A 27,735-nucleotide genomic window follows, 5' to 3' on the forward strand; every position below is an offset into this window, starting at 1 on the left:
CCCGCTCCCGGACCAGAAGGAAAACGGATGGTTATTTATTCATGAATATATCGCTTCGTTCTTTGGGAAATGAAGCTGGGAACGGAGCTTCTATTTCGTTTTAAATTATGTAAATATCCCACAATGTGTGCATTTGCACTGCTAGTGCAGTTTGCAGATACGGTGTCAAATGAACCAGGTAGTTGGGGCGGTGGGCGACCCGCGAGGGTACATAGGCATATTATAACTGCAGTTTGACTCGGTCCCATGGCGAGCGTGTTGGTAGTGGAAGAGCTGCGCTGCGTGGCGAAGCTTGTGGGGTGGTGGAAGAGGAGATCGCCAACAACACTATCATGCGGTATGATAGCAGCTGAAGTAACAGTTCAGATAAGCATCGAAATGTGTCAGGTGTGCTGGCTGGAATTTCACAGACATATCGATATCGCTTGCCGGCCTCTGCCTAGTGCCGTTTTGCCGGGATTGGGTATGCAGTCGATCGGCTCTGCATGCGACCACTCTGGATGAAGAATGCTGCTGGATGACCTAGTGGTCCAGAACTTATGCTCACTCACCTGAAAGAGGAGAAAGAGAAAGCAGAAACGAAACATTAGATTTCTAGCTGTGAGCACATCTGCGTGTACGCAGATAAGAGCATTAAAACTGCTGATGTTTAATCGTTTATATGATCTATTTGATGCAAAATTGTTGACCACACTGCACTGACTCCCGCTATACGTAAAAATATCTCGAATATCGACATTAAACACATTTTCTACTGGTGACAGAAGTTTTATTACAATACCTAGGTTAACGACTAGTTGTACATCAACCCCGCCGAAAAAAAGAACCGATAATCGTTTCGAACTTGGTAAAATGGCAGGAGCCGAATCTTTCATGACGCAAAGCGCACCAAAGCAGGTTCGGCACTGTTTCGCAAATGGATCTTCAATGGAGAGTGCTAAAAAATACACCACTTTCTCGTTTGCACTTGGCATAGTAAATTTTTCTCTATCTCTATGGTTTGGTACCATCTAATTGAAATTGAACGACAACTTTTAGCATGGTGAAAGTAAACTAAAAAGAAAATTTTGCATTTGAAAGCTTACAACACAAATACTTTCGGTTGTGATTTTTAGAAAATGTGACCTTGGTGGGTCTGCGGTTTAATTTAAAAGATTAATTAGATTTCACATAAGGTAGAAGAGTATTTATTAAGGAAAGCGAAACGAAAGAAAAAGAATGTAAGCTGACGTACAACTACGTTTTTGTTTTCTATATTGGGGTGCACTTTAGAAGTTCGAGAAATGAGCACATAACGAAAAGTGGTTATGATTTGTACGCTTATAACTCAGCCAATTTTCAAAGGATTTTAGGGATATTTGCTTCAATCGATCAGAAATTTGAAGAACTGATTAATATAGCAAATATAAAAATAATTTGTCATATCGCTATTGAAAAAAAGCATAAATAGTAGGCATTGTCAAAAACGAACGAATCAGCCAATCACATGGAAGCACTCTTTTGCTTCCCAGGCCCGGTACGACAATCTTATACACCTGCGGTTTCGTTTATTTCGATTCTAAAAAAGGTAACCGAACCCTTGCTTTCCAACAGGTCAGGAGTTATTCATTGCCAGCAAACCTGGACAAAATTGAAGTCCTGAAGGTAAAAATTTTTGTAAAAATTCGAAGCTACCCTTGCACTTTAATCGATATAAGTATTTGATCGTTGAACCTAGACGAATTCGATGTCCTGAAAGTAAATAGGCCTGTAAGACTGTAAAACTATCTTTTCAATTATCCCTACCCTTCGATCGATCTTATCATTTGAACATTAAATCTAGACAAAGTTGATGTCCTGAAAGTAAATCGTTGAAGAAAAGAATGCACCTACCTCTCCTCTTTAACCGATTATATCGATATACTTTAAAAATATATTTTCTAAACTGAAGTCTTGTATAAAAACGGAAATGGAATATTCTAGCATATGACATGAGGCACAAATTTTCAATGTTTATTTGAAGGCTATAGCCATGAAATTCTTTACAAGCTTTTGATTTAATTGCTGTAAAGTATAAAAATAACTGAAAAGCAGAGTGCTATGAAAACCTCCAATATACTTTGATCGATAATATTAATTGAAAATCTTCAAACCTGCGAGATTTTAACTAGCATTTTACATGTTAGTTGAAAGACAAGCATACATCAAAGCGATATTGATTATTATTTACTGTTTAGCCAAATGTTTTGCGTTTAACGACAAATATTTTATGCTCTGAATAAATTTTTCAATCGAATGATTACAACTGGTGTACAGTTTCCAGCCAGTTATCTAAAGTTACCTGGTTCTACAAGCCACTCAAAAATCTATAAAATGTGGTATCACCACCAATCACCAAGTGATGTGTGATTTTGACTTGGTGGTTTAATTCTTTATAGAACTACAAATTATAAGAAACTGATACACATGATACACGCATTTGGAAAGTATAATGTCGACCTCATCTAACAAAGTTATAAATTTGCGTAACAAATTTTGGAACATTTGAAAAATGCTCAGCGTAGGGGAACTGGGGGGAAAATGAACACCCTTAGCAATGTCGTCATTTGCATCCCCAGGAACCAACCAAATGCTGAACGAACTACATGAATTGAAAGCTGGATTCATATTCCACGTAGCAAAATATAAAGATGTTTGAAAAAGGACGATTTGTCATGAAAAATCCCTTATTTTCGAAAGTGTCACATTCGAGCCTGATTTTTTTCGTGTGGATAAAATGAACATGCAGTGAGGGCAAAATGAACATGTCATAGAAAACTAAAGTTAACATGCAGTTTGGATAAATTAAACATTATTTTACCTTATTATTGTTCTACATAAGCTGTAGATATTCAACAAGGCTGCTAAAATTAAAATAAGACTCCACAAAGTTAACATAATGTATCTTCACCACGTTCATATAATGCTTGACTTTCAACTCGCTTCATCGGTCATTTTCCGTTATTTTTCGAGAGACTCGATCATTTTTATTGATTGAATTGTAATTAGGTCCTGGCTGCTGATATATGGATAATAAAACATCATTATACACATTGTTCATTTTGCCCCCATAGTGAAGTGTTCATTTTGCCCCCAAAACACCAATTGTTTTCTAGTGTTTATTATAAACAAACAGTTGATAAAAATATTTGGAATTTTCGACAGATCCGCAGGACAGTGATAAGCAAACAACACTAAATGATACCAATAGTCGAAATTTAATTTGTTTCGCCAAAAAAGCTTATATACTATTAGTGGAAATTACCATCAGCGTCAGATTTCAACAAATATTTTTTACTTTTTCAGTTTTTTTCACATTAGAAAGCTTATGATCACCACATATTGTCTCAAACAGCTTGAAATAATTCTAGGAGAAGATACCTATTGATCTGGTACAGATTTTAATCGGTTTACTGGCAATTTGGCTACCTGTTCATTTTACCCCCCCTGTTCATTTTACCCACAGTTCCCCTAATCGAATTTCATCTACATTGGTAGTTCTACGTTAGCGCAGCGTTCATGACCTTAGGCACAGACCTTACACAACTGAAAAGTTATAAAGGTTTTCCCCAAACTTGCCATCTCCGTGCTTCCTTTAAAGTTGACAAGTGTCGTTCCCACAGGGCCTGCTTGTCTTTCCATCCAGGGGGGTAAAAATGTCAAAATTTTGCAGACTAAACACTCATGTAAGATGGCAACAATTCTGGAGTAATCGATTCGACTACATATCAAAAATATCAGTTAATAATAGTTAAATTATAGCTGAAACAATGTGTTTAATTGCTTTCTGCTTATTTCTAGTTCTTTTAAGGTGAACCAACCAGTAAGTAGTCATCAGAACCAAAAGTATATACCAACATCAATGAGTGGGACACAGTTTCCGTCACACTCGTTTTCCTTTGAGAAACTCTAATTTTGGCCCGCCTAAAAGTGTCTCCAGAACTCCTTGGGCTTGTTTTTATGTTTTCCCGGGCGAATGTCATTTCAGTTAATTGATTTTGCTGATGAACGAACGTGTTTCCGTGATGTGAATCTGCACTTGAACGCTACCCCCTACTTATCACAATGACAGTTCAGGCCTTGTTTCCCGTAGCTGATACCAGTGTTGTGAATGGCGCTGCATTCGCTTTTGCAGGCCCTCCATAATTAGTAGCTCATTACATTTATGGCAATATGTTCAATTTTGTAGCGTCAATTAAGGGGAAGTAAAAAATCATCTTGCGTTACATTTGAAAGGAGCGTATCGCATAAATGATTTTCTTGCTGATTGTATCGATTCACAATATGGCGTTTATTCTTTGCTATAATTGTTACTAGAAATACTCAGAGTATCCAGCTTTTTACAAACCATAATGGCGGACGTGTTCGTAATATTTGAACAGCATTTTCGACATTTCCCTAAAGGAATGTACGGAATGAAAAATGAAAATGCCATGTATTAGGGAAATCCACGCATGTAATAATACAATTTTTCATGTACATCATGCTAAATGCAGCATTTGTTGAGACTAACTGCAGGTTGAGAAAATTCGATTGTTTTTAAATATATGTTAATAGCGCCTCAAATCTTACTTCAACATCAAACACTATTTACATATATACGTATTTTGATGACATAAAAAAATTGCTATGTCAAAATGGCTGTGGTGCAGGTTGAGAAATTCAAATTTTTGCATGTCGATAATTTTTTACATGTTTTTACTCATTCTCACGATTGCAAGCTACTATATAAGTAAGTTAAAGTTCTTTGGAAAATGATTTGTACCTTACTGTCTTATGCCGAGTTGACGGTCACATAAAATTGACATCACTACGGATCCCTCCTGCCTTGTCCTGTCCATCATTTTCGAAAGAAATTAATCTTAATGTAATGCTTGGCTATTGTAACTATGTATAGTATTGCAGGCAACTAACTAACTGACGTAAAGCAGCAAATGAAACGTTCAAATCTATTCTCGGATAAGAGAGTTGCTGATTTTCCTCGCTTTGAGAATTGCTGCGTCACGTCACACACAAATATTCCTTCAGCCGGGTTTCCGAGCAAAACAACAGTTGCGAACAAATCTTGCAGTATATGGATGCAATCTGGCAAAAAGAATGGGTGGCCGCTCTCTTTCTATGAAGTTTCACCTTTAGGACATCAAATTGGGCTATATTTAATGTTTAAACGATAACACCGGTTGAAGAAGATGGCTGGCTTGGCACTCTGGCATATTTCTCAAGCACAGATTTCAAATTAGACTAGGTTTAATCGCGTTCGTAAGGAATTTTGTTTGGACGAGGAGATTTTGTCACTCTTTCTGACGTATCTCCCAAGCACAGATATCAAATTGGTCTAGGTTCAATCGTTGCAAAAAATCTTCGACCTGTTGGGACGGGGAGATTTTGTCACTTTTTTTTATAAAAATACGTTGCGACCAATCACGAAGCGAGGATTGCCAGTTGGACAATGCTGAATTATTTTCAATTTTGCAATGGTGCTTTCTATGAAATCATAGGTTTCTATATTGGGGTTGATGCGTAGAAGATTTTCCGATTGATTGGTGCAAAAATATTTAAAATCGATCGGGAAACCGTTATGCTATTTGCGCTCAAAACCTATCATTTTTCGTGACGTTCGCATTTTTAGATTTTTCGGAATGACACCCTATCCCAAACCTTGCCGTAAGACGTAGTCCTACGTCAAAAGCTGAATAGAGATACGCGGAAGTAACCATCTTGGAAGCCAATGAAGTAATTTGCGGTTTCGTCACTAACCAGAATGACATTAGCTGCGGATCGGTTATGTAGGAGTGAGAGGGGAGCAAAGAGTGGAGGAGAGGATCCGGGAGTTTGATATTTGATGTTTTTGATATAATTCCTACTGCAAACAGCCTCAGCTAATGTCAAAAAATCTTTATATGTGTGCGTGGTGGAATACTTTATCGAGCAGCGAGAGTTGTCAAAAGGGAGCAAAACGAACACGCATACTGTTTGCTTAAATGTTTGATTAACAAGTATTGAAATAGTTATGAAATCTACTTAAGCTATTGTCACGCACCTTGAATATTATACTCGGAAACAGTGTGTATAAAACTCTACAATGCATTTTACATTGTTTAAGTTGAAAGATATATCGCTCTATTGTGCATAATTGATGTAAACAAAACAGAAGCGCGTCATGTTGAAAACAATGAAGTCACACTGCTACACTGAGAAAACTTTTCGTATAGTTCCTATGTGTCCCACATATAGATTTTTGCAACGTACCCAGTAAATGATCTAAATGTGCCAAACGGTTATCATTTATGTGCACGCGAAAAATTTGCACATACTATTCATATGCGTATAGTTTTTATGTGTGTTTCTGGGAGGATTGTGTTTATATGTGGCACCTTGATAATCATATGGAATTTTATACGGAAATTTACTATTAGTTATGTGCAGAATATTTTGAGTGTACAGCATTTTGGTCCGCGGTTTGGTCCGTTGACTTTCGCGGTCCTGCTAGGCAGCCATGTTTTTGCAGTCAACATCTAACCCAAGGGGTTTCCAACAGCAATGATTACTACGCATCTTTGAAAAAAGTTACTTTTGATTACTTTACTGATTACCTCTGATTACCAGTAATCAATCCCTTGTGATTACTATAAATTAATCATGATTACCAATGATTACTTAAGATTATCAGTGATTACTCTACTGATTACCAATAATTACCTAATTAATTCGTAAATGATTACAAAAATAATCTCTGATTACTACGCACTTATACGCCTTACTGGAAACCCCTTGATCTAACCATAGAGCTTGCTAATCTGCAGTTGTGTTGGTGGTTTGTTTTCCCCCAGTTTGTAAAACGTCATGGAAAAACCAACAACAGCAGCAACAAATCGCGTGTACATATACGCCGGATAGTGTGCGTACGGTAGCTGTCAGCAATCTCAATTTCGCTATGACGGCACCGCACGACCAATGAGGTTTAAAGAGGTGTGGCAGATGAAGACATTTGATGGTGTTTGTAATCAGAAGACGACGTCAAACTACAAAAACAAACCGCGTCGGACAATGGGGTTTGTTTTTGGAGTTTGACGTCACGCTTCATCGTGATTGGTCGATTTACGATTCCACCCACACCATGATGAAATTTCTTCATTGCACTAACACCACTTAACCAACATTGCCACACCTGTATATATCACATTGCCGCACGATCAATTTAACTTTGTTGCCATAAGTATTTCCACGAAGATGATTTTAAAATTGTTAGTCAAACCAAATGATTTCGAAATCAGCTCATTTCAATTTTTTTTTCACTCAGAGAGTGCAAGGAAAAAGCGTATAAACGTCTATAACACTTGACCCTTCTTTATCGACAGACTTCGCTATCAGTTTTAGGATACTAACACAGAGAACAGACTACCAGGTAATCAACGAGAAGCATGTAAAAGGTTTTTATATAATCAAAAAGTAATCCTTCGAAGCACCCCTCGAGCTGTATGTGGCAAACTAAAACTTGATGTCGCTGCCATCGCTACTATGTAACTCCAGCACAAAGTAATATTGGTAAAGGTGCATGCATATTTTTCATGCGTTTGGTCAACTATTTCTGGAGGGCGCCACCGGCAGGTTTTACACACAAAATGTCGATTACTTTATTCGAGCCTGTTAATCTGTTCTCTGTGGTACTAGGCAGTTACGGAATTAGTGCAACGATCCTATTTAACTTCGATCCGATCCTTATTAACTCTAGCTGCACTGCCTAGCCGAGACTCGAACATATGACGACCGGCTTGTTAATCCAAAATCACAGAACAGTTGTGAAAATTTGTCCAACGCGGCGATCAAAAATGATAATAGAGTCGTTTTCAATTTTGTCTCTTTTTTGGATGGTTTTTGCATAGAAAGCAATATAAGCAAAACGTTCACCGTATATCGCTGCTATATGCTTTCGTGTTTTCGTGGAAAAAGTTCCTCGCTACCGCCAGGTTCAGTGTCTGTAGGAGGTAACATTTATGTGTTTGAACTTTAACTTCCACTTCTGTTCTATGCAAGCAAATAGTACCTCGAAGCTAATTGGGCCGCGCAATAATAGCTCCTAAATAATATATTATCAAAAGAATTGTTAAAGTTGTACTCTAACTACATCCCGCTAGAATTCCTTGGGCGTGTTTATGTGTTTCCGGGAAAATGTCGCTTCAGTTTATTGATTTTGCTGATTATGGGACGTGTATCCGTGAAATTGCTCTTGAACCCTACCCCCTATTATCGTGACATTTCAGACCTTGTTTCCCGTAACAGCTTCCAGTGTTGTGGATGGCGCTGCATTTGCCCTTTCAAGCCCTCCATAATTAGTAGCTCATTACTTTTATGGGAATATGTTCACTTTTGTAGCGTCAATTAGGGAGAAGCAAAAGCTCATCTTGCATTACATTTCAAAATGAGCGTATCGCATAAATGATCGTCTATCTTGCTGATTGTATCGATTTACAATACAGCTTTTATTCTTTGCTATAATTGTTACCAACTGTGTTAAAAGATGAAATTCGTGCCTTACAGGAGAAACATAAACAAATCGAGTGAAAGTTCTTTTTTGTTGCAATATCAGCGGAACCAGCATAGAAGAATAAACTCTTTCTCGTTTTGTTTTTGTTTGCACAAACGATCTTTTGTTGGATTCCACAAGATAAAAGTAAAATGAAAAGTTGAAACAATTTAACTTTGTTTCAATAAACATTTTCACGATGCGATGAGTGTGAAATTGTTGTTCAAACCATACGACTTCGAAATCAGCCCACTCTAACTTACTTTTTTTACTCGGGTCGTGCAATAATCGTTCTTAAATAATAATATACATCGAAAGTACTTAATCAATACTCGTTTATCTCAAAATGTCATCTAATATGACTCTACTAATAAGCTTAAATTTCGTAAAATTCATGCAATGTTTTTTGTTTATCAATTCATTTTGAGTTTTTCGCCGCATTCAAAGCATAGTAGCGGAACCAAAAAGCACATTCAAAATAATCGGTACGTCAAACTCTATGTTTAGAACTACCAGGGTCAGCAGACGGTATTCGTCGCCTCTTTTATTCTCTAGTGTTCTTACGGAACTGCGAGTGTACCGTCAAACTCGCAGTTCCATAAGAGCACTAGAGAATAAAAGAGACGACTAATTCCGTCTGCCAAACCTGATAGTACTAAACATGACGTCAAACTTACGTGGAAATATAAGTCATATATTGTGCCTTGCAGCAATTTTACGAGTCCTACGCAAATTCATATTTTAATAATAATTATCCTGTACTTACCAAATACATTGAAAATATGGAGAGGTACAATGGGGAAACAATGACGAAAAACTGATCGTTAAAATTGCTAAATTGCAAACGTGTGAGGTACACGCAGAAAATAGTCACGCTAATAATTTTCGCGTGAGACTCTCCGCAATAACGTCCACGTAAATTCTTCGTGGCTTGAACGCATACACTCTAAAAAATCAACACTTCGCTTCCCGTGACACATCATGTAAACTTCTGTACAGTAACTTACATGAACTTCGTGTACTAGTTAATTCGCAATGACGGCACCGCACGACCTCTTTTCCACTTACAGAACTGCCCGTAGCTGAATGCGTGAAAATTATTTCCGACATGTTTCTGTCTTTTGCACTCTTTAACAAATCGCTATTCTGCTTCACGCATACTCGAAACTAATGTAGGTGTCTCCACTGCGGCGCCGTCATAGCGAATGGGAATGTTAATCAAATTTACCGGGATCGCACGTAAACTGGTTAGTATGAGTGCGAGTTACACGTGGATGCGACGTGTCGATTTTTTGGAGTGTATGTTCCTTTGGTTTTACCGTAAACATGCAGCAACAAAATGTCCGATGTATTACTGAAATGTCAAAATTGCTGTTCAAATACATTACGAATGTGAATTATACCGTATGCCATTATGGCTCGTAAAAAGCTGGTTAGATATGGAAGAAGAAGACATTTTAGTTACATATAGTTTCAATAGAGAAAAATCATTCAAGGAGGTCAAACTACAACAACAAACCGCACCGAATAATTGGGGTTGCTTTAAAAATTTGACGTCACGCTTGACCGTGATTGGTCGATTTTCAATTCCACTCATATCATGAAGCAACTTTTTCATTGCACTAATACCACTCTACCAACATTGCTACACCTGTATATACCTCATCGATATTCAGCTATCTATAAGTTGCGAACCACAAATAGTATTATCCAGCTTTTTACGAGCCATTATGGCGGACAGCATAATCCATGTTCGTATTATTTGAACAGCATTTTTGACAGTCCTTAAATAAATCGCACGTTTTCTTTCCGCACGTTCACGGTAAAACTAAAAAAAACGTGTGGAAAGAAAACGTGCGATGTACCGTGAACCCCCGTTCGTTTGCCCGTTTTTAATCTGAACACTTTGACACTAATTTGACCCCGCTAGTTTGCACGACGTGCGAATTAAAAATGGTTCAAATGTCATTCTCAACATGGCATCATTTGCACATGAACATGATTTGTTTGTACTGATGTAGCGTGTTGAATCTGTTTCACATTCCGTTTTCCCAACGATTATGGTAGAAATCCGATCGGAGAATGCAATATTCGCGCTCGCAACTGCCTCCTAAATCAAACCATTAAAACACTAACAAAGAGCAGGGCGGCCAGTTCATACAAGTTCCAGCATATTTAGGGTTACCAGTTGTTCAAATAAAAAACTAACCCCATTAGTTTGCATGAGGAATCATTCAAACGAACGGGGGTCCACTGTATCTAGGAAATGTCAAAAATGCTGTCCAAATATTACGAACACCGTCCGCCATTATGGCTCGTAAAAAACTGGATACGCGATTTGCTTACATCTGAGATAAAAATTTCGTAGCAAAATCTTATCCCGATGCACAAAAATCACCAATACTGTTGCATATCAGCTATCCTTATTGTGGCTGTGACACTGTAATCAAAAGAGCCAAATTGAAGTGAAAAGAGCGTACCAAGTCCGCAAACCAATGTAAACAATCCAGCTTTTTACTCGCTATAATGGCAGACGCTATCGATTGTGTTCGTAATATGCAAACAATCTTTTTGACAACTCTGCATCCATCAAATCTGGTCTGGTCTTTCTGTACGACGGTGTTGCTCTTTCTTTCGTTTACTGCAAAATGACACGGTGATTTGTTTCCATAAATTTTGTCAAATCCAGCGATTTCGATTTGAGTTTTCGTGAAAGATGATTGTGTCGATTGCTTTATAAAGTGCCTTTTTTCAATAAAAACTTAACAATTTGATCACTATCCTGCGGGCGAAAATGGAAATTTCACTGCAAACTCTAACACCACTGGTGGTTGTATACAAACCACTAGGTGCTGCCAGAAGAGCGAGGTTAAGAATTCTCGAACCCGTGCAATGGTCTGTCAATAGATCATTTTGCAATGACGTCATTTTGCCGTCAAGTGATACCAGTTGGTGGTTTGTTAACATGTTTTTCGTCATATCCAGCGGTTTCGATTTGAAATTTCGTGAAGGATTACTGCATCAGTTGCTTTAAATGCATGTAAGGCACTTTCCCTTATAAATAAAAACTATTTTTTTCATTATTATCTGCCGGGCAAAGATAGAAAACTCAATTCGCCTTAACACAATGTAAACAAACCATCAAATGCTGTCAAAAAAGTGTGGTTAGGAGCTCCCGTATAATGCTCTATAGTCGTGCAAACATTACCATCAATTGTTTTTGGTCTTAAGTTCATTTTTTTGGCCCTTACTGTTATTTTTGTCAAATTTATTATGAGTGTTACCGAGGTACATACACAAAATTCAGAACGAAATCAAGGCTTATTTGATTGATGAAATATAACATTGTGTTTTGGCTGACATTGATTATCAAAGAGGAACAGTTGGGTTTCCATACAAGATGATTTAGACATATTTTAGACGCCATCTTGAATTTAGTAATGGCGAATAGAGTAAATTTCGGTTTTTGCAATTTACTCGCATAAAAATAAATAAATATCACAGCAAAAAATGGAATTTCCTAGAGTATTCTGAAAATGGTGCTATTTTTTGCAGCACAGTCAAATATAGCAATAAACACAATCTGTGCGTAGTAAATTCTAGCAAACTTTACAGCATCCGCTCACTGAGCGCGGAAGCTTCCACGGGTTCGAGTCTTTACGGAGGCCCGTCCTGATGTGTCGGATACCGCAATGAAGGTTGTTACTCTGGCAAGCGGTTGCCGCGAAAGCAAACCGGATAGCGAAAATCCATCGTCATCATTCGCCGCCGTACCATTTGCTTCGGATCATGGAAATTTTACACTTTCGATGTCGAATTAATCGCCGGCAATTTGTCCGGCTTTGTGCGGTGTTGTGTATGGCCAAACATGAGTAATGGGCAGCATGCGTTCGCCGCATCGATTACCGAGACCTAGCTGTGGGCGAGTTTGGTTGGGGTGAATTACCGCCCCATAGCCAAATCTTACCAGGAGCATCAACCCTGCATGGAATGCGATTCTTCGGCACTATTGGAAGGTGTTGATTGAGCATTAGCTAGCAATTGGAAAAAATTGGGGTATGGCTAATACGGTGCTGAATTGTGGGTTTGCTTTGATCTTACCGTATGCAATAAATCAGCATTTTGTTTTTTTTCGTATTTGTTTTGAATTACTGCGACGATTATGTTACGTGAACATTTTTTGACGACACGGTTCAATGACAGTAAAAAATGTGAAGTTGATTCCCACTCGGCTTTTCCGCGTAAAGACACATCCAAAGCACGCCAGCGAACAAAAACACGGCCGGACCAGTTTGGCCTATCCTTTTACGAACTCGGCACAGTTTAGCTTTACTGACTGCAGTCCGGTTTGCTTACAAGTCCGACTGAATGCCAAACTCGATATCCGCACACACATCCTCTAGCGTCAACATCATCATTGCGATTGCCATCATACCGCAGATTCCCTGCACGACACGACGTTTCAAGCGGCCGCTGAGCGAGGAAAAAGTCAACAGGAACCAAACAGGTTGTGAACCTCTATGTGGATCTTTAATCCCAGCCAGGCGAGTCCACATCTGGCCGACAACGACGTCGACGACGCGTTCTCAATTATTGGAACATTCGTACGAAACCGCAGAAAGTGCTTTCACGACATCGCAACTATCCCGTCGTACCGGATTCGGTTTTGCCCGTATTTGGCTGGCCGCGGGAACCTGCCCGCTCTGCCGCGGGAAGATCTATGCGAATTAGATAAAAAAAACTACATCAAAGTTTACTAGGCCTATTCCGTGCGCGCGCATCGGAGGATTCGCCGCGCATTGATCCAGGAGAAAGGTCTGCCGGGAACCGCACGAAGATGAACGCACATGCAATTTATAAAACGTCTATTAGATTCATGCGGGCTTAAATTTAAATGCATATTGTTTCACTTTTTTGTGCCGTTTTCCCCTTCGAGGCTGCGCCTGCAGCGGATTGACCTGATTTCGGAGCTTCTGGCATTGAAGGAACTTTCTTCTCGAACCGTTGGCGGTGCACTTTTCCCGACCAGGTCCGAGGGTGGTCGGCTTGAATGCCAAAGTGCACCCGACGACGACAGCGACGGTAAGACTGTGGCAGATCGATGCCCGCATTTGCCTCTATTGGACAGATCTCTTTATATATGTACCAGGAGCAGATCGTTGATAACCCGTTCGGCTGGTTCGGGTTCTGGGATCCAGTTCCAGGCGTTATGGTTGTTGTTTGCTGCCTCCACCGATGCTGCTGCTTCGAGGTTGATTACCATCGGCGATGGAGTGGATCAATCGATCGATCGATCGGTCGATCGTTGAAGTATAATTCATATCCGGTCAAGATCTCCTTAGTTGCGAGACATTCTGGACAGTCACTGCGGGTAGACATCAATCACCTGTCTTAGGCCAGGACCTGGGTGTCGCTTTGATATTTTTCCAACCGTTAGTCCAACCGAAAGAAAATATGGAAAATTAAATTTTGTACCCAGAATCAGAAAGCAGGGGTCCAAAATTTGATTTTGAACGTCTGCACATGCGCTGATTATGGTTAAACGTCACATTTGAAATACTTATTTGAGTATTTTTCGGAGACATTTTAAATGGGTTAATCACAGATGTGTCTGCATATTTTTCGTTTAGAGTGTATTCAAATATCAACACACTCGAACGAAAATTGTTCCAGCTGCAGGCTCACCACAACCAACAAAATGATCGGATAAATGCAGCACACCTTTCTGATATTTCTCAGTACAAACTAGCTGTTTAAAGGTTCCAGAAGATTTTCATGGCGATGGTATGGGGATGTTTCTCCAAAAATTTGACGGTTCCATTGCCATTCATTGAACCTGGTATTAAAATCAACACCAAATATTACATCGATAATGTTTCGAAGAACTATTTGCTGCCCATCCTCAAAAAACACTACAAGAATGCATCATACTACTTCCAACAAGATTCTACACCGTCTAACCAAGGAGAAAAGAAACTCTTTCTTTGAAAGAGTGCCCTGCCTCTTCGCCTGATTTACACTAGGGCAAACTAGGGAGCACCAAAGGATTGACTGTGAATATTTGGAACGTTTGGAAAAGTTCTGGGATGAAATACCTTAGGATATCGTGTCAAAGTGAGAAAGATTTGAATTGGATTAATTGCTGGACTCAAAATTAAAATTTATGCAAGCGTCTTATTTTTGTGACCATTTACTTTGTTGACAGTTATTACTACTCACCCTGTAGAGTATCTCGTGGTGTCGAAGGGTGTTTTCTACTCTTCCGACTGACAGTCGTTTCTTTATTTGTTTACAACGTCAACTGTGCGCTAATGATGTTAGACTTTTGTTTCTTGCACTTTGTTGTTTAATACTGACCAATTTGAAATTAATCAACAGCAATTATGCCGAATTTTGGAATGGGTTGGATTTGGATTGGATTTGGAATGGACTTATATTTGATTTTGATGGTATTGAGTTTGATTACGATTGGGTTTGGATTCGATTTCGATTTGGATTTGGACTGGATTTGGACTAGATTTGGATTAAATTTGGATTGGATTTGGACTGGATTTGGATTGGATTGGATTTGATTAGGATTGGGTTTGGTTTGAATTTTGATTAGATTTGGATTGGTTTGGATTTGGATTAGATTTTAATTTGATCTGGATTAGACTTGGATTGGATTAGAATGGATTGGGTTTAAGTTAGATTTTCATTGGATTTGGATTGGACTTGGACTGGACTTGGATTGGATTTGGATTGGACTTGGATTGATCTTGGATTGGAATTAGATTGAATTTGGATTGATTGGTTTTAGATTGGATTTGGAAAGAATTTGGTTTGAATTTTGATTAGATTTGGGTTGGTTTGGAGTGAATTTGGATTGGATTTGGATCTGATTTCGATTTGATTTAGATTGATTTGATGATAGATTGATGAGGATTGGATTTGGATGGAATTTAGTTTGGATTTGGATTGGATTTAGATTAGATTTTGATTGGATTTGGATAGGACTTGGTTTGAAATTTGATTAGATTTCGATTGGTTTGGATTTGGATTTAGTTTGAATTTTGATTAGATTTGGATTGGTTGGGATTTAGATTGGATTAGATTGGGATTGAATTTGGATTAGATTTCGATAGGAATTCGATTTGGATTTGGATTTGACTTGGATTAGATTCTGATTGGATTTGGATTGGATTTGGATTTGGGTTGATACATGATAAGATGCTGGGAAATCACGGATGTCCTCTGTTGAAAGGAAAGTATGGAGAGAAAGCAACAATGGAACATACTGCACTTGAACCAAGTTACCAAGAAATGCTTTTTTTAAGACTGGAATAAGTTGTTCAAAAAGGTTTTACTTTGGACATACTGAAATGTAATTCTGTTGAGTCGCTGTAATGAAAATGTTGCTTAACTTCTGCCACAAATAAACAGATATAATTCCTTCAAAAAGATGCTACAAAAGTACGTTTTCTAGTTCTGGACATTCCTAAACAATGCTTTACAACAGGCCCATTCCTCATACAAACATGTTTTTTACAAATGGCGCCTTTTCATCTATTCTGTAAAAAGTGCCGTCATACTAATTACAGAGTCTTTTCCAAACACGTCCAAATTTCAAATGTGGGCTTAAGCACGTGAAGAATAAGGCGGTAATAATATTATATCAGTTTATTTGCTTTTTAACCATAAAATTTGTATGTACTCTAAACAATCGATGTGTACTTTTTACGTGAAAAATCACGTAAACTTTATGACACCTATCGATATGGACGTCACTACCTAGTTGTTGGAAAATTAGAGCAAAGTCACTAGGAGCCTTTAAATCGAGTCGTATGAGTATAAACTTAATAAAAACTCACGTTGATGTTACATGAAAAGTGTAAGGGATGAGGATTGTTTACTAGCTGTAACCCGCGTGCGTCACCTCGCGTCTAATTGAAAGCGAATCGTTGATGCAGCTACGTTACTTTTGCTTGTCTTGAATGCAATCTGGTATAATTGGTTTGAGTGTTTGCTTAATGTAGGCGATTCTTATCCCGAAAACATGGTGCCCTACCAGTGGCCCGGTTTTGGTTGCAGAGAAGGCTCTTAGTCTATATGACTAGCTGTAACCACCGCGCGTCGCCTCGCGTCTAATTGAGAGCAAATTGGAGGTACGCTATAAGGATTTTCAAGGTGACGTCACGAATGAACCGGAATGAACGCAATGCACCCATTTGACATCCACTCGTGGTTTGTTTACTATTTGTTAGACGAACGCGATATGCATAAATTGGAGTTAAATGTTTTAGAAGCGTATTATCCAGCAGTGTCGCCCTCCAAACTACTCGGAATGTCAGTTTTTGTGCTTTTCTGACTGCCGTTAAGGCCTTTAAGCAATATTCAGTTTCAATATGTTAACCCATGTTCTAAGTCCATGTAAACAAACCACTGACAGACGTCAAAGAAGTGAGGTTATGCTCACCCGTGCAAAACCTTATGTGACGCTAACGCTATGTAACTCTATGGAGTGCAACTACGTTACTTTTGCTCGTCTTGAATGTAATCTGCTATGATTGGTTTGAGTCTTTGTTTAATGTGGGCGATTATTACCACGAAAATACATATTGCATCCCTCGTTTTGGCGACAGACATAAGCCTCTTATATTTATGATGATAGATAGACGTTTTCACGTAAATTTGACGTACCAATGTGGTTGAGTACACAAAGGGCAAAAGAAGCATTCAATTTATTGTTCGTCAACCTAAATAATTTACTCAGACCATCCCCTAACAAATGAAACCATTTCTTCCGTACCGATATTAATCGGATCGATTGTGAACATGATTTCTGTGCTATCATGAACGGTACCCTTAACATCTACCGTCGGACACATTTGTAACATAACTGCTGAATAAAAGTAAATCCTGAAATGTTGAAAATGTCGCTCCACTAATGTATTCACTAATTACTTCCATCTTCATTAGTTATTGATGAGTTTTATGTATTACAGATAAGCATTAGCTAGCTTTAGGTTAAGCTTTCAGCACAGTCTCAACGTTCCGCGGTAAATTTTGTGGCAAAACTCGTGTTTTATATGCGTTTAGCACGCTTATTTTACTGCAATTACTACACGCAGCGCGAGTGCTAATTTTTTTACTGGTTATTTTTATGCAATTTTGAAATAGGTTATGTTTTGCTCTACAAATTGTGAGCATTTCGCTCCGTTCAATGTTTCTTTGCTTCATACCGACGGACGGACGGCTCTTCCTGCCTGGTAGCAGTCAGCTGGCGGTTCGTAAGTGTTCAGTTATCCCTCATCTTCTCAGTTTTACGAACCATTCATTGGTACCCACTTGTAGTCTCATCATATTTCATTGATTTTATTGAGGACACGTCACATGCTGCGCATAGCATAGGCCAGCAAGTATGCTGGATCTAGTTTACCGTTCGATATTTTTACTCACTTGCTGTAAGCAGTAATAACGAGCCGCCGAACTCCCGGTTCGCTGAAGCTAATCGGCTACCGCATCGTGCGTGACTTAACTATAGTAATTAATTTACAAACAACAGCCAGCCAATCGGTTGAAAATTCCAATCATAGCTCGTGCTCCAGTTGCATCACAACGATGATAAGTTTGGATGATGCTGATGATGATGAGAATGTCAGCAACCTTAATTTTTAGCGTATCGTTTTCAACAACTTTTGTGCAGCTTACTTTCTGATACGTTCCTATTTTGTTAAAAATTAGCACCAATCGCAATAATGAACACCTCTTCCGTGGGTATGTTTGTGTGTTTCGCGAAGCACTACTGTCCCAATTTGTGCCGAACAGTTCGCAAACGGTTTGAGGTCCAATGATGCATAATAAATGCAGAAAATTCGGCATAATTGCACTGGGGCTCGCGACCGGCCGCGAGTTGAATTCAGATTTTGAGGTCGAATAGTTTCTGATCGTACATCTGTAATACTTCGAAAAACTCACCTAATTGTATACTTTTGTTCCAAACTGCTTTCATTTGTCATCAGTTTCACACCTCTCGTGACTTATTAAAATCCCAACCGCATTGCGTGTTGGAATTTCGAGTCGTTTTTTCTTTGACGGTGGGAGCCACCCGCTAGCTGGCGCCTGCCAGTTTGACCGATTGATTACCGAAACGGGCGGAGTGCCGTTGGAAAAAGCAAATTTCCCACCGAGCGAGGCTGAACTCTTCGTGCTTCGCAGCCACTCACCGCCGGCAAGGGAAAAGGGTGACACCACCCATGCAACCCCTACTGAAGTCTGCAGTGCCGATCGTTTAGACCCGTTGATGGCGTGAGATGATTAAGCTTTGGTCGCTTTTTATGCACACGACGATAGCTTTCCCCGAAGGGTCGGCCGTCGCTTTTCGTCTGTGCTGCACCGTTGTCGTCGCGATTTCAGTTTCTTTTCGGTTTCTGGGAATTTTTACTTTCGAACTGCCAACCAACCCGTCGATGGGTCATCATCGGGGGGGGAAGGGTGCTTTGAACCACATGAAATTCGCCGCTGGATGCGCTGATCGCAATCGGCGGCGGCGGATTTTCGCTTCCCGGTGGGCAGGGCGAATCGCACTTCGACCTGATGACAGGGTTTTCGATTTCCGTCTGACCGTTTTTTTTTCGGATGGACGGCACACGAGAGCCGATTTGGATCTAACTAAGGCACCCTAGTCTGCTGCTAATAGTGCGGAGATGGACAGATTTGATTGGTTACCGTTGTCGGCGTTGCTGGGTGCAAAATGTTTTGACTGGCGGTTGCGTGAGAAAATCGTATGACTGAGCTAAAATTGATTGACGGTGCGGAAATAGAGAAGCATTGCTGGCCCGGTCTGGGAAGAGTTTTGTTTTTGTGAGGAAATTGAAAGTGTCTTCCAACGGAACGAAAGCAGTGTGTGCATCGTTTTTGTTTTCTTTTCCCTATTCCCATAGGCGCTCTTCGATAAAAACAAAAACAGTACGGCTTAGAAAGCTGATTAGTTTGTAATTATCTTTGGCCCGAAAAATCTCGCACGGGCCACACCGTAGGAAGTAACTGTCTGAACGGATTGTTGTATGTTTTCTTATTGTTTTTTTTTCTTTCTTTCTGATTTTCCATTTCAGCACACACTTACGGGTCACAGCGGAAAGGTACTGGCGGCGAAGTTTCTCGGCACATCATGTCTAGTCACCGGTAGCCACGATCGGACGCTCAAGGTGTGGGACCTGAAGAATCGTTCTTGTGAGTTATAGATATGATATGATCTTGTTATTTTCGACTTATCTAATTATTCTGAATTGGATTGGCAAATTAACTAGGGACAAAAATATTTCAGCAGGCGCGTGCAAGCGCAGCATGTACGTATTCCTTCTAGAATCGGTGCAGGTGTTAAAACGTGCCCTTCTATTTTCATGACCAATATAATTCACTGAGGGCTATCTGCAACTCAGCAGAAGCTAGTAAATCGTTTAAAATTTAGTGTCAAGTTTAGTATCAATCGACTCTTTTTCTGCGTTCATAGTAGAAGCGCTAACGACGTAACATGACAGTGCAAGAACTCGTAAGCAAGTGATCACTTGCTTACAAGCGAACCATCGCTGACATGTCAAACATAAGATGGTATTTCATTGATTATACCTCTTTCAGAAAAACTAATATGTATTGAAGTAATTTTGACAGTGCGTGCATTATTGCTGGCATTCTGACGCAAGAAATGGCTGTAACTTTTCACTCTTTAGACAAAATACCAAATTTTGAATAAAATTAGTCCAAAGTGTATCGTTTACACTGTGTATATTGCGCTTGCAGCTGTACATTCCATGCGTAGATGGAGTCAGTACCTCTAAAATCCGGATCTCTTCCAATGTGTCAGTGTCATCCATCAGTAAGAAACCACGAATAGTACAATCTATGGCAAGTCGTGTTATAAATCAAAACCAGGACCGTTTGACAATCGATCGGAAGCAAAAAAATGACCAAAATGAATCCACGTTTAGTGCAAAGAATCACAAACGGGTAGTTCAAGTTTTCAAGCGGAATTCAAACAGTTCAGTTAACGATGTGACGAAGAAACTAAATATAATCAAGTCTTTCGTGCAAGATGCAAAAACAAGTACAAATCCCAAAAGGCGTCGAATCATAATGAACGGCAGAACACCTGGACGAACAACAAAGGTTCGCACCTGTACGCAAAATATTCCAAAATATTCTACGTGAAAAATCACGTAAATTTCTCTACAGGGAGACGTGACCTTCACTTGAACATTATTGGAAAATACAATAACATCTATCTGATTTCCACGTAAATGCACGCATACTAATGCAAACTACGTGAGATTCACGTAAATAATACCGGAAAAGTTGGACAGAAAATATTCACGTAACTTTTCCCGTTAATTCGATGTGAAAATTATTTTGAGAGTGGTGATTCCTCGCGAAGAAATTGTGTGGGAGAATTCTACAGAACAGCGTTTCCCAACTGGGGGTTCGCCAAAACATTTAGTTCGCTGCAGAATAGTATAGGGGATTCTGCCAGGGGCTTCGTGAACCAAAAAAGGTTGGGAACCGCTGCTACAGAAAATTGTACAGAATGCCTTGCCGATAGAACCTGCGTTTTTGCATGAGAATCCAAAATTGAAATTCCCAGGATTTCGACAACTCGGTAAAGGAATCGCTTTTGCTATGAAATAGGAATTCTCCGGATTCCGAAAGCAGGAATTTTGGTGTGCTAGTAAGGGTACGCTGGGGAACTCAGGTGCCCGGAAGTTCTACATCCAGATGTTGACAAAACCGCATTATCTCGTTATGGATAACGAAACCTGCGTAAAAGCAGACTTTCGAAAGCTTCTGGGGCTCCAGTTCTTAACTGCTCATCATAAATTTGACGTCCCGGAGGACGTTGGCAAGCAGAAAATGTCAAAATTTGCCAAAAAAAACATGATTTAGCAAGCAATTTGTCGCAGCACGGAAACATGGAAAGCGGAACACCCCATCCGTGACAACTGCAGACTACGGTCAGTCGGTAGATTTGCCCAAAGGAATTCCCCCAAAAGCGTCTAATTTTAGTTCTAAGATCAGTATAGTACTACGCTTTTGTGGCCAAACTTAGGCCCATACTCGATAGATATTCTAGATTGATACAAAACTAAGAAGGTCAATTCCGTACGTAAGGATGTCATTTCCCTGAGCGCACCGGAACTGCGACCTAGAATTGAAAAGTACTGGACCATCTTGAGCAAGCACTTCAGACTCATTTCAAGGATGTGAAATCGGAGGAAGAAAAAATGCATTTCCTCCACACAGAAAAAGTTCGTCCGTTGCATAAGATCTTATGAGTAGTGGTGAGAGGAAGGTTCGTGCATTTGGCTATGGTAAAATTTGATGTTTATGAAGAACAACTGGTGCAAGTTTTGTCAAAATATTCCACCACGCTGCGGAGCAGTACAGAATGGAACTCGAACGACGTAAAAAATCTTGCTCAAACACCTGGAAAATCCAGATTGGTCTGGATCGAAGTTGGCTAAAGAGCTAAAAATGTCAAAACCAAATTCGTGTGACTGTTAAAAAGCGGAACTAGGGACTGAGAGCTGAGGAGTAAGATATTGCAGTGCGTTAGATCGACCTCAGTGGCAACTTTGACGTTTGCGATGAAAATAAGCGAGGCTAGCATCAGCAGGATCATTGGATTACTTTCATGCCTGTGTGTGTGTGTAAAAGAACGATTCACACTGTATATTTCTGCAGCGTCAAATGCTTTTTCGCTGCTTTATCATCCTTTCTCGTCCGAAAAGTGACTTTTTCTGACAGTCTGAGAAACTATGTTTTTCAATGAACTGCTATTGAGATTCCTAAAAACCACATAATTGATACATACGTGAGTAAGTTTTTCTGACTTGGTCGCGTCAATTCCTGTGCCGTATGAATGCTGCTTATAAAAGCAAAACGCCTGTAGCGCCACCTCAAAATGTACCCGGGGGCTGGCTAAATCCAGTCTTAGCATCTTCATTCGGGAAATGGCTAGTAGGTACGATGCCAACTGTCAAACCATGCGGAATATTCTTGCTCAAAAAGGTTATGGGACTTATAGTGCTAGCAAACATCGGAATCGGCACTTAAAGCAGAATTTGGTAGCCAAGAAACGTGCTAGGCGTTTGTACGGGCAAGTTTTGACGAAATTCAACGGATGTATTTTGATGTACGACGAAACCTATGTTAAAAATGGATTTCAAGCAACTTCCCGGTCCGAAAAATACTTGAGAACGGATGGCAGACCGTTAATGTGGCAAAAGAACAGTAAAGGACCGAGTACGGAACCTTGTGGTACACCAGATAGTAAACAGTTTGGGTACGCTCCTTCTGATAAGACTCCATCAAGGTTACAGCTGATTTGGCAAAGTTGAAATGAGTTTTTAGTTTCAAACAGAGTCTTTGATGCGATGTAGTATCAAATGCTATCGGAAATCCAACAATATCAGAACCGCACTATCCTTCTTAGCGATAGCATTTGCAAGATAATCGAATACATGGAGTTTTACAGTTTGAATACTCTGTCGTTTGCGAAACCCTGCTTGATATTCCGTTAGCAGATTATTCTCCGTAATATATGATATCATTTGCTGCTCTAGAAGTTTCCCAATAAACCATTTGATTTGTATATCTCGATTGCAACTGAGAAATATGAAATCATATATGAACGAAAAAGTCATATTTAACGCCGGATAAGAACTTATAAGTACCAAAGTGGAGGCAATATACGTGCAAAAATTTTGACAATTATTTGTAATTCAATCTTGCATTTTATACAGCGGTTTTTAAAACACGCAACCTAATACTGCTGGATATATGATTAAGATATAACTTAATATTGCAATCATCTATACTGCTTTATAATTCACAGTCATGAGTCGTATATAAGGACACGCACGACTGCAAAACAATTTATTGTTCACTTTGTTTTGTTTTGACATACTCTAATCACTATACATTTCCAATGTAAAATTGACGCGCAAACGATTTAATGTGAACTTTCTATTACGATGTTGTGGTATCTGAGTTCTCAAATGTCTTAGATAAGGCGCACAAACTTTTAATCGGTTTCAGGTTGGACAATGATTTTAATTGTGGCTTCTTCCTTAGGGGCAATACCTTAGCATGTTTCCAGCACCTGGAAAATATTGAGGTTGCAATAATCTTATTAAATATATACGTAATTTGATTGACGACCTTCCAATGGTCGCACTGGTCGAAACTTGAAGTCGTGTAGCAAATCAGTCGATAATCTCCACGGTCTGCTTTGGCTTTCATCAAGCCTGGCAACTAGAAAGGAATACGCGATTGACTTCATCAGTATGGAAATCACGAGTGGGTTCTTGCCTGTCGCTACCAATTCCAATGTTTTTGAGTCGCTTCCAGAGAAAATTTGCAGGAACTTGACCGTCCAACAAACGGTTCATATTAGTTTCTTTTTGCGGATGTTACCATAGTGTTTGTTTTGTTTCTCGAGCCAGTCATTGTATGCCAGATCGCGTTCCAGCATCGATTTGCGAATTTGATTCAAAGCAATTGCAATTGCATGTCGGGTGTCGATTAACCTTTTAATTGAATAAATCCTTTTATACTCCTGGTTTACCTTGTATGAGAATCGAATTAATGTTTTTTGTTGGTATTATTATGGCAAAAGAACGCCGATATGTCCTTTCGTCAGAGTGAAACAGATCATCATGGTTTATCACTGTTAATTACTGTGATTCTGTTATTGTCACTGCTAATTCAGTGACATTAAAAATCCTCAGAGGAACAGAGAGATGCAGAGACAGCCATCTTTGAACTGCACGCAGCGACACGCAGCTGTCAAAATTTTAACCAAACAAATATGTTTATTATTTTTCTTACTATTTTTCGCAATATATTTTAAACTCGAGTTTGAATCAATAAAAAGGTTTATTGTTTCAATGGTTCAATGTAGAGCTATTGTGGATCAAGAACTCAATTAAATAAAATCGGATGGATTATGTGTTCGAGAACGCAATCATACGATTCCTCTGAAATACCTATTGTTGAATTACCAAGGTGTTGGTAACATCATTTTAGATGGTTTACGTAGTTAACTGTTGCTGTAACAGTTCGTTTACATTGGAGGCTTGAGATCTAAGCATATGTTATTCTGATCTAATTTTTATTTTTTTAGGTTAGGTTACTCAAAAATTACTGTGCCAACCAAATTCAGTTCCGTAAAATAACCTCGAAAGGTTTCACCAAATTAAGAAAAACCTTCAGAGCTACTATTTGCCTATTGTGTTTAATTTACCGTTAAGCATGCCCCCCTTTTTCGCAGGTACGGAAACCAAATTTGCCGGGTCCAGCTGCAACGATCTGGTCACGACGGACAGCTTCTCGATCATCAGCGGTCATTTCGACAAGAAGATCCGATTCTGGGACACCCGAACGGCGGACTGTGCTGCGAACGATATCCCGCTGCAGGGTAAAATCACATCGCTGGATCTGTCCAAGGATGGCAAGTTTCTGCTGTGCTGCGTTCGGGACGATACGATCAACCTGATGGATCTGCGCAACAACAAGATCGTGCGAACGTTTCGGTGAGTGGCGATGTCTGCTTTCGTTGTAATTTGATTGTTGAATGTAGTTTTCGTCCACAGCCATGACAATTTCAAGGTGGGCTGCGATTGGGCCCGTGTAGCCTTTAGTCCGACTTGCCAACGAATTGCCGCCGGTTCTGCAGACGGTTCCGTCTACATCTGGAACGTAAATGGACCCCTGGAAACCATGCTGAAGGATCCAAAGTAAGTTCTTCTATTCCCTAAGTCATGTTTTTCATTTCTCTTTTCTCAGCTTCTTTCATTATTTCTACCGAAAAATTGGGTTAATTTTAAAATGCTGGTTTAAATTTCGAGGTCCACTGATCGTGATTGGTTTTTTCGCAGCGGAAGTGGCGCCGCAGTTACTGCCGTCAGCTGGCATCCATTTAGCTCTGTCCTGGCGTCGGTGGATCGAGCCAAAAAGTGCACAATCTGGTCGAATGCTTAGCAGATTCTGCTGCCCCAGCTATTGATGCTACTAAAGCAGTGTTCGGTGTACCGATAGCCTTCGGAAGCCATCGTCGGAGGTGTATCATAAATGACAACAGCAGAATGTCTGGTAGTGTAGCCGCCTGTGGACTGGTCTGCGTGCGTATGTGTTTGTTTGAGTAACATTCAACGAAAGAGCTTTTCGCCGGGGTGTATATTGTGAGTGAATATCATTGTTTAGATTACCAGTTTTGTTTGTGTTGACTTTTACACGATGCTATTTTTCTACGAGAAATATTTTTGCCGTTCTGTCCAGTACTTTGTAACGTAAAACATTCAAACTAATTGCTCTCGCCGATGTTCTCCAGTTTAACAAAAAAAAGGAAAAAGAAAACAGAACGATCATGTATTATTAAGGTTCTGCCATCGCGATATACTCTCCATTAAATATATCATAACATTTCTAGGACACTGTTCACTAATCCGAATGTCACAACTTTCTCTCCTTGAATGATGACTCAGAACGGTTGAGCGCGAATGGATATATCTACATTCTGATTCGCCTGCACGGACACACCCTGAGCCTGAGACGTGGTCAACGCTCTTCGGGTGACCTAAAAACGAAATCTGGCCCGTCATCGCCAAGTATAGAACGAACAGGTTTTCGATTTCTTCGCCGGGGTTTCATGTCAGATGTGAGTCAGCCGCGACCGTCAAGCTAATAGATGTGTTGGATCGTCGTAAATTTTGACAATTCTACTAAATCGAGGTCAAGTTTGCCTTTGGTATTTAATCTTACCTACGCACGAAAGCGTGACTGCGCCGGATTCTAAGTTTGTTCGAATTCGCAGAGCTAAAAAAAATGAGCTGTCTGACATCAGCTGCTGTGACTAATTGCAACCATCAACAGTAGTCCCTATTCGGACGTTGCTGTCGTTCAGAAAACAATTTTTTAAACGAGCCGTATTCAACGATCAATATTGACTAAGTCAATAGCCTCGGCTGCTCCCCGTTTGGGGTGGGCTATGCCGATTAAACAACCCCTTGGATATTTACCATGTTAAAATGTGCTTGTTCCCAGATAATTATTACCAAACCACCCTAATGCGATACGGAAAAAAAATATTTGGTATCTCTAATAGTGAAAAATGACGACGGCTTTGGGCGAAGAAAAACTACTACAACAGCAACGGTAGAAAAACCACAGGCAGTAAATATTGATTTATTTCGCAAACTCGCGGACGTAACATGCTGGAAACATTCCATTGTTTGCTGCTGTGGTTTGCCGATCGTAAGTGGAATGATCAATATGGCCGAGTAACGGGATTTTGTGTCGCTGTGGTCATCTCACTCGGAATGCGTTTTTTTGTCACCTGGTAAGATTTTGCACCTCGATTTGTTTAGCCGAAAAGGCTAGCTTTGGAATAAGAACGGAAAAAGTTCTAATGGAAATTTATGGCTCGCTCGATGTTCGCCGAAGCGATTAGGGTGCTGATTTATGGATCGCGGTTCGGGTTTCAGGTTTGATTACTCCAATTTATTCAGTGTCTAATTTAAATAACTGCAGGTTGTTCCAGCGCAGAGAACTGAAATATCATGAATCCTCGCGACGAGTGAGCCTGAATACTAGATATTTATGCTAATCGAAGTTCGCGAATTCTCAATCAATTAAAAAGGTTTTGCTTGAATATCTCGAAATCGATAATTAATTGAAGCCGCCCGCCGCTGGCGAGACCGGTATGTTTGAGGTCTCTGTTCGCTACCTTGGGCTCGGCCTTTCAAATGAAGCAATTTGAATTCAAATGCCCACGGTTTGGGGCTGCCCCGAAGTGGTTTTATTCCAGTTTATTTTTGCCATTTTTTATGGTTCGTTTTTATGGAAAAAATTATGTCTTTTTTGATCGTTCTTGCGGGATCAAAAGACCCATCTGCGGGATCAATGATTCGGTGCACCTTATGATTCGCCCTGATACGGTAACTATCGCCAGCATGAAAACAAATCACCAAAGGAAAGGATTCTGACGGCCAAATAGGGTACGGGGAAGTGATTATAAATTATTCATGAACCACTCCGCTGTTGCTGCCGTTCGCTGACGGAACGGCGTCCATCGAAGGGCGGAGGGCAATTTGTCACACCGAACTGACCGGTTCTATCGCGGTCGGCTGCCGTTCGGTTTCCTCGCTAGACCCTGCCTGGTG

General features: G+C 39.8%; 1 protein-coding gene across 1 annotated transcript in view; it reads left to right on the forward strand.

Moving 5' to 3' along the window:
- Positions 1 to 25,989, forward strand: part of LOC128738162 (autophagy-related protein 16-1) — a 288,388-nt gene extending 262,399 nt beyond the window's left edge. The window contains exons 4-7 of the mRNA XM_053833079.1: positions 19,636 to 19,753; positions 24,846 to 25,107; positions 25,168 to 25,311; positions 25,453 to 25,989. Coding sequence (XP_053689054.1) covers positions 19,636 to 19,753; positions 24,846 to 25,107; positions 25,168 to 25,311; positions 25,453 to 25,555 — 627 coding nt within the window. The 3' untranslated portion in view covers positions 25,556 to 25,989. The remainder of the gene's footprint in view (positions 1 to 19,635; positions 19,754 to 24,845; positions 25,108 to 25,167; positions 25,312 to 25,452) is intronic.
- Positions 25,990 to 27,735: the final 1,746 nt, after the last annotated feature.

Source organism: Sabethes cyaneus, chromosome 1 (genome assembly GCF_943734655.1).
Source record: "Sabethes cyaneus chromosome 1, idSabCyanKW18_F2, whole genome shotgun sequence".
NCBI lineage: Eukaryota > Metazoa > Arthropoda > Insecta > Diptera > Culicidae > Sabethes > Sabethes cyaneus.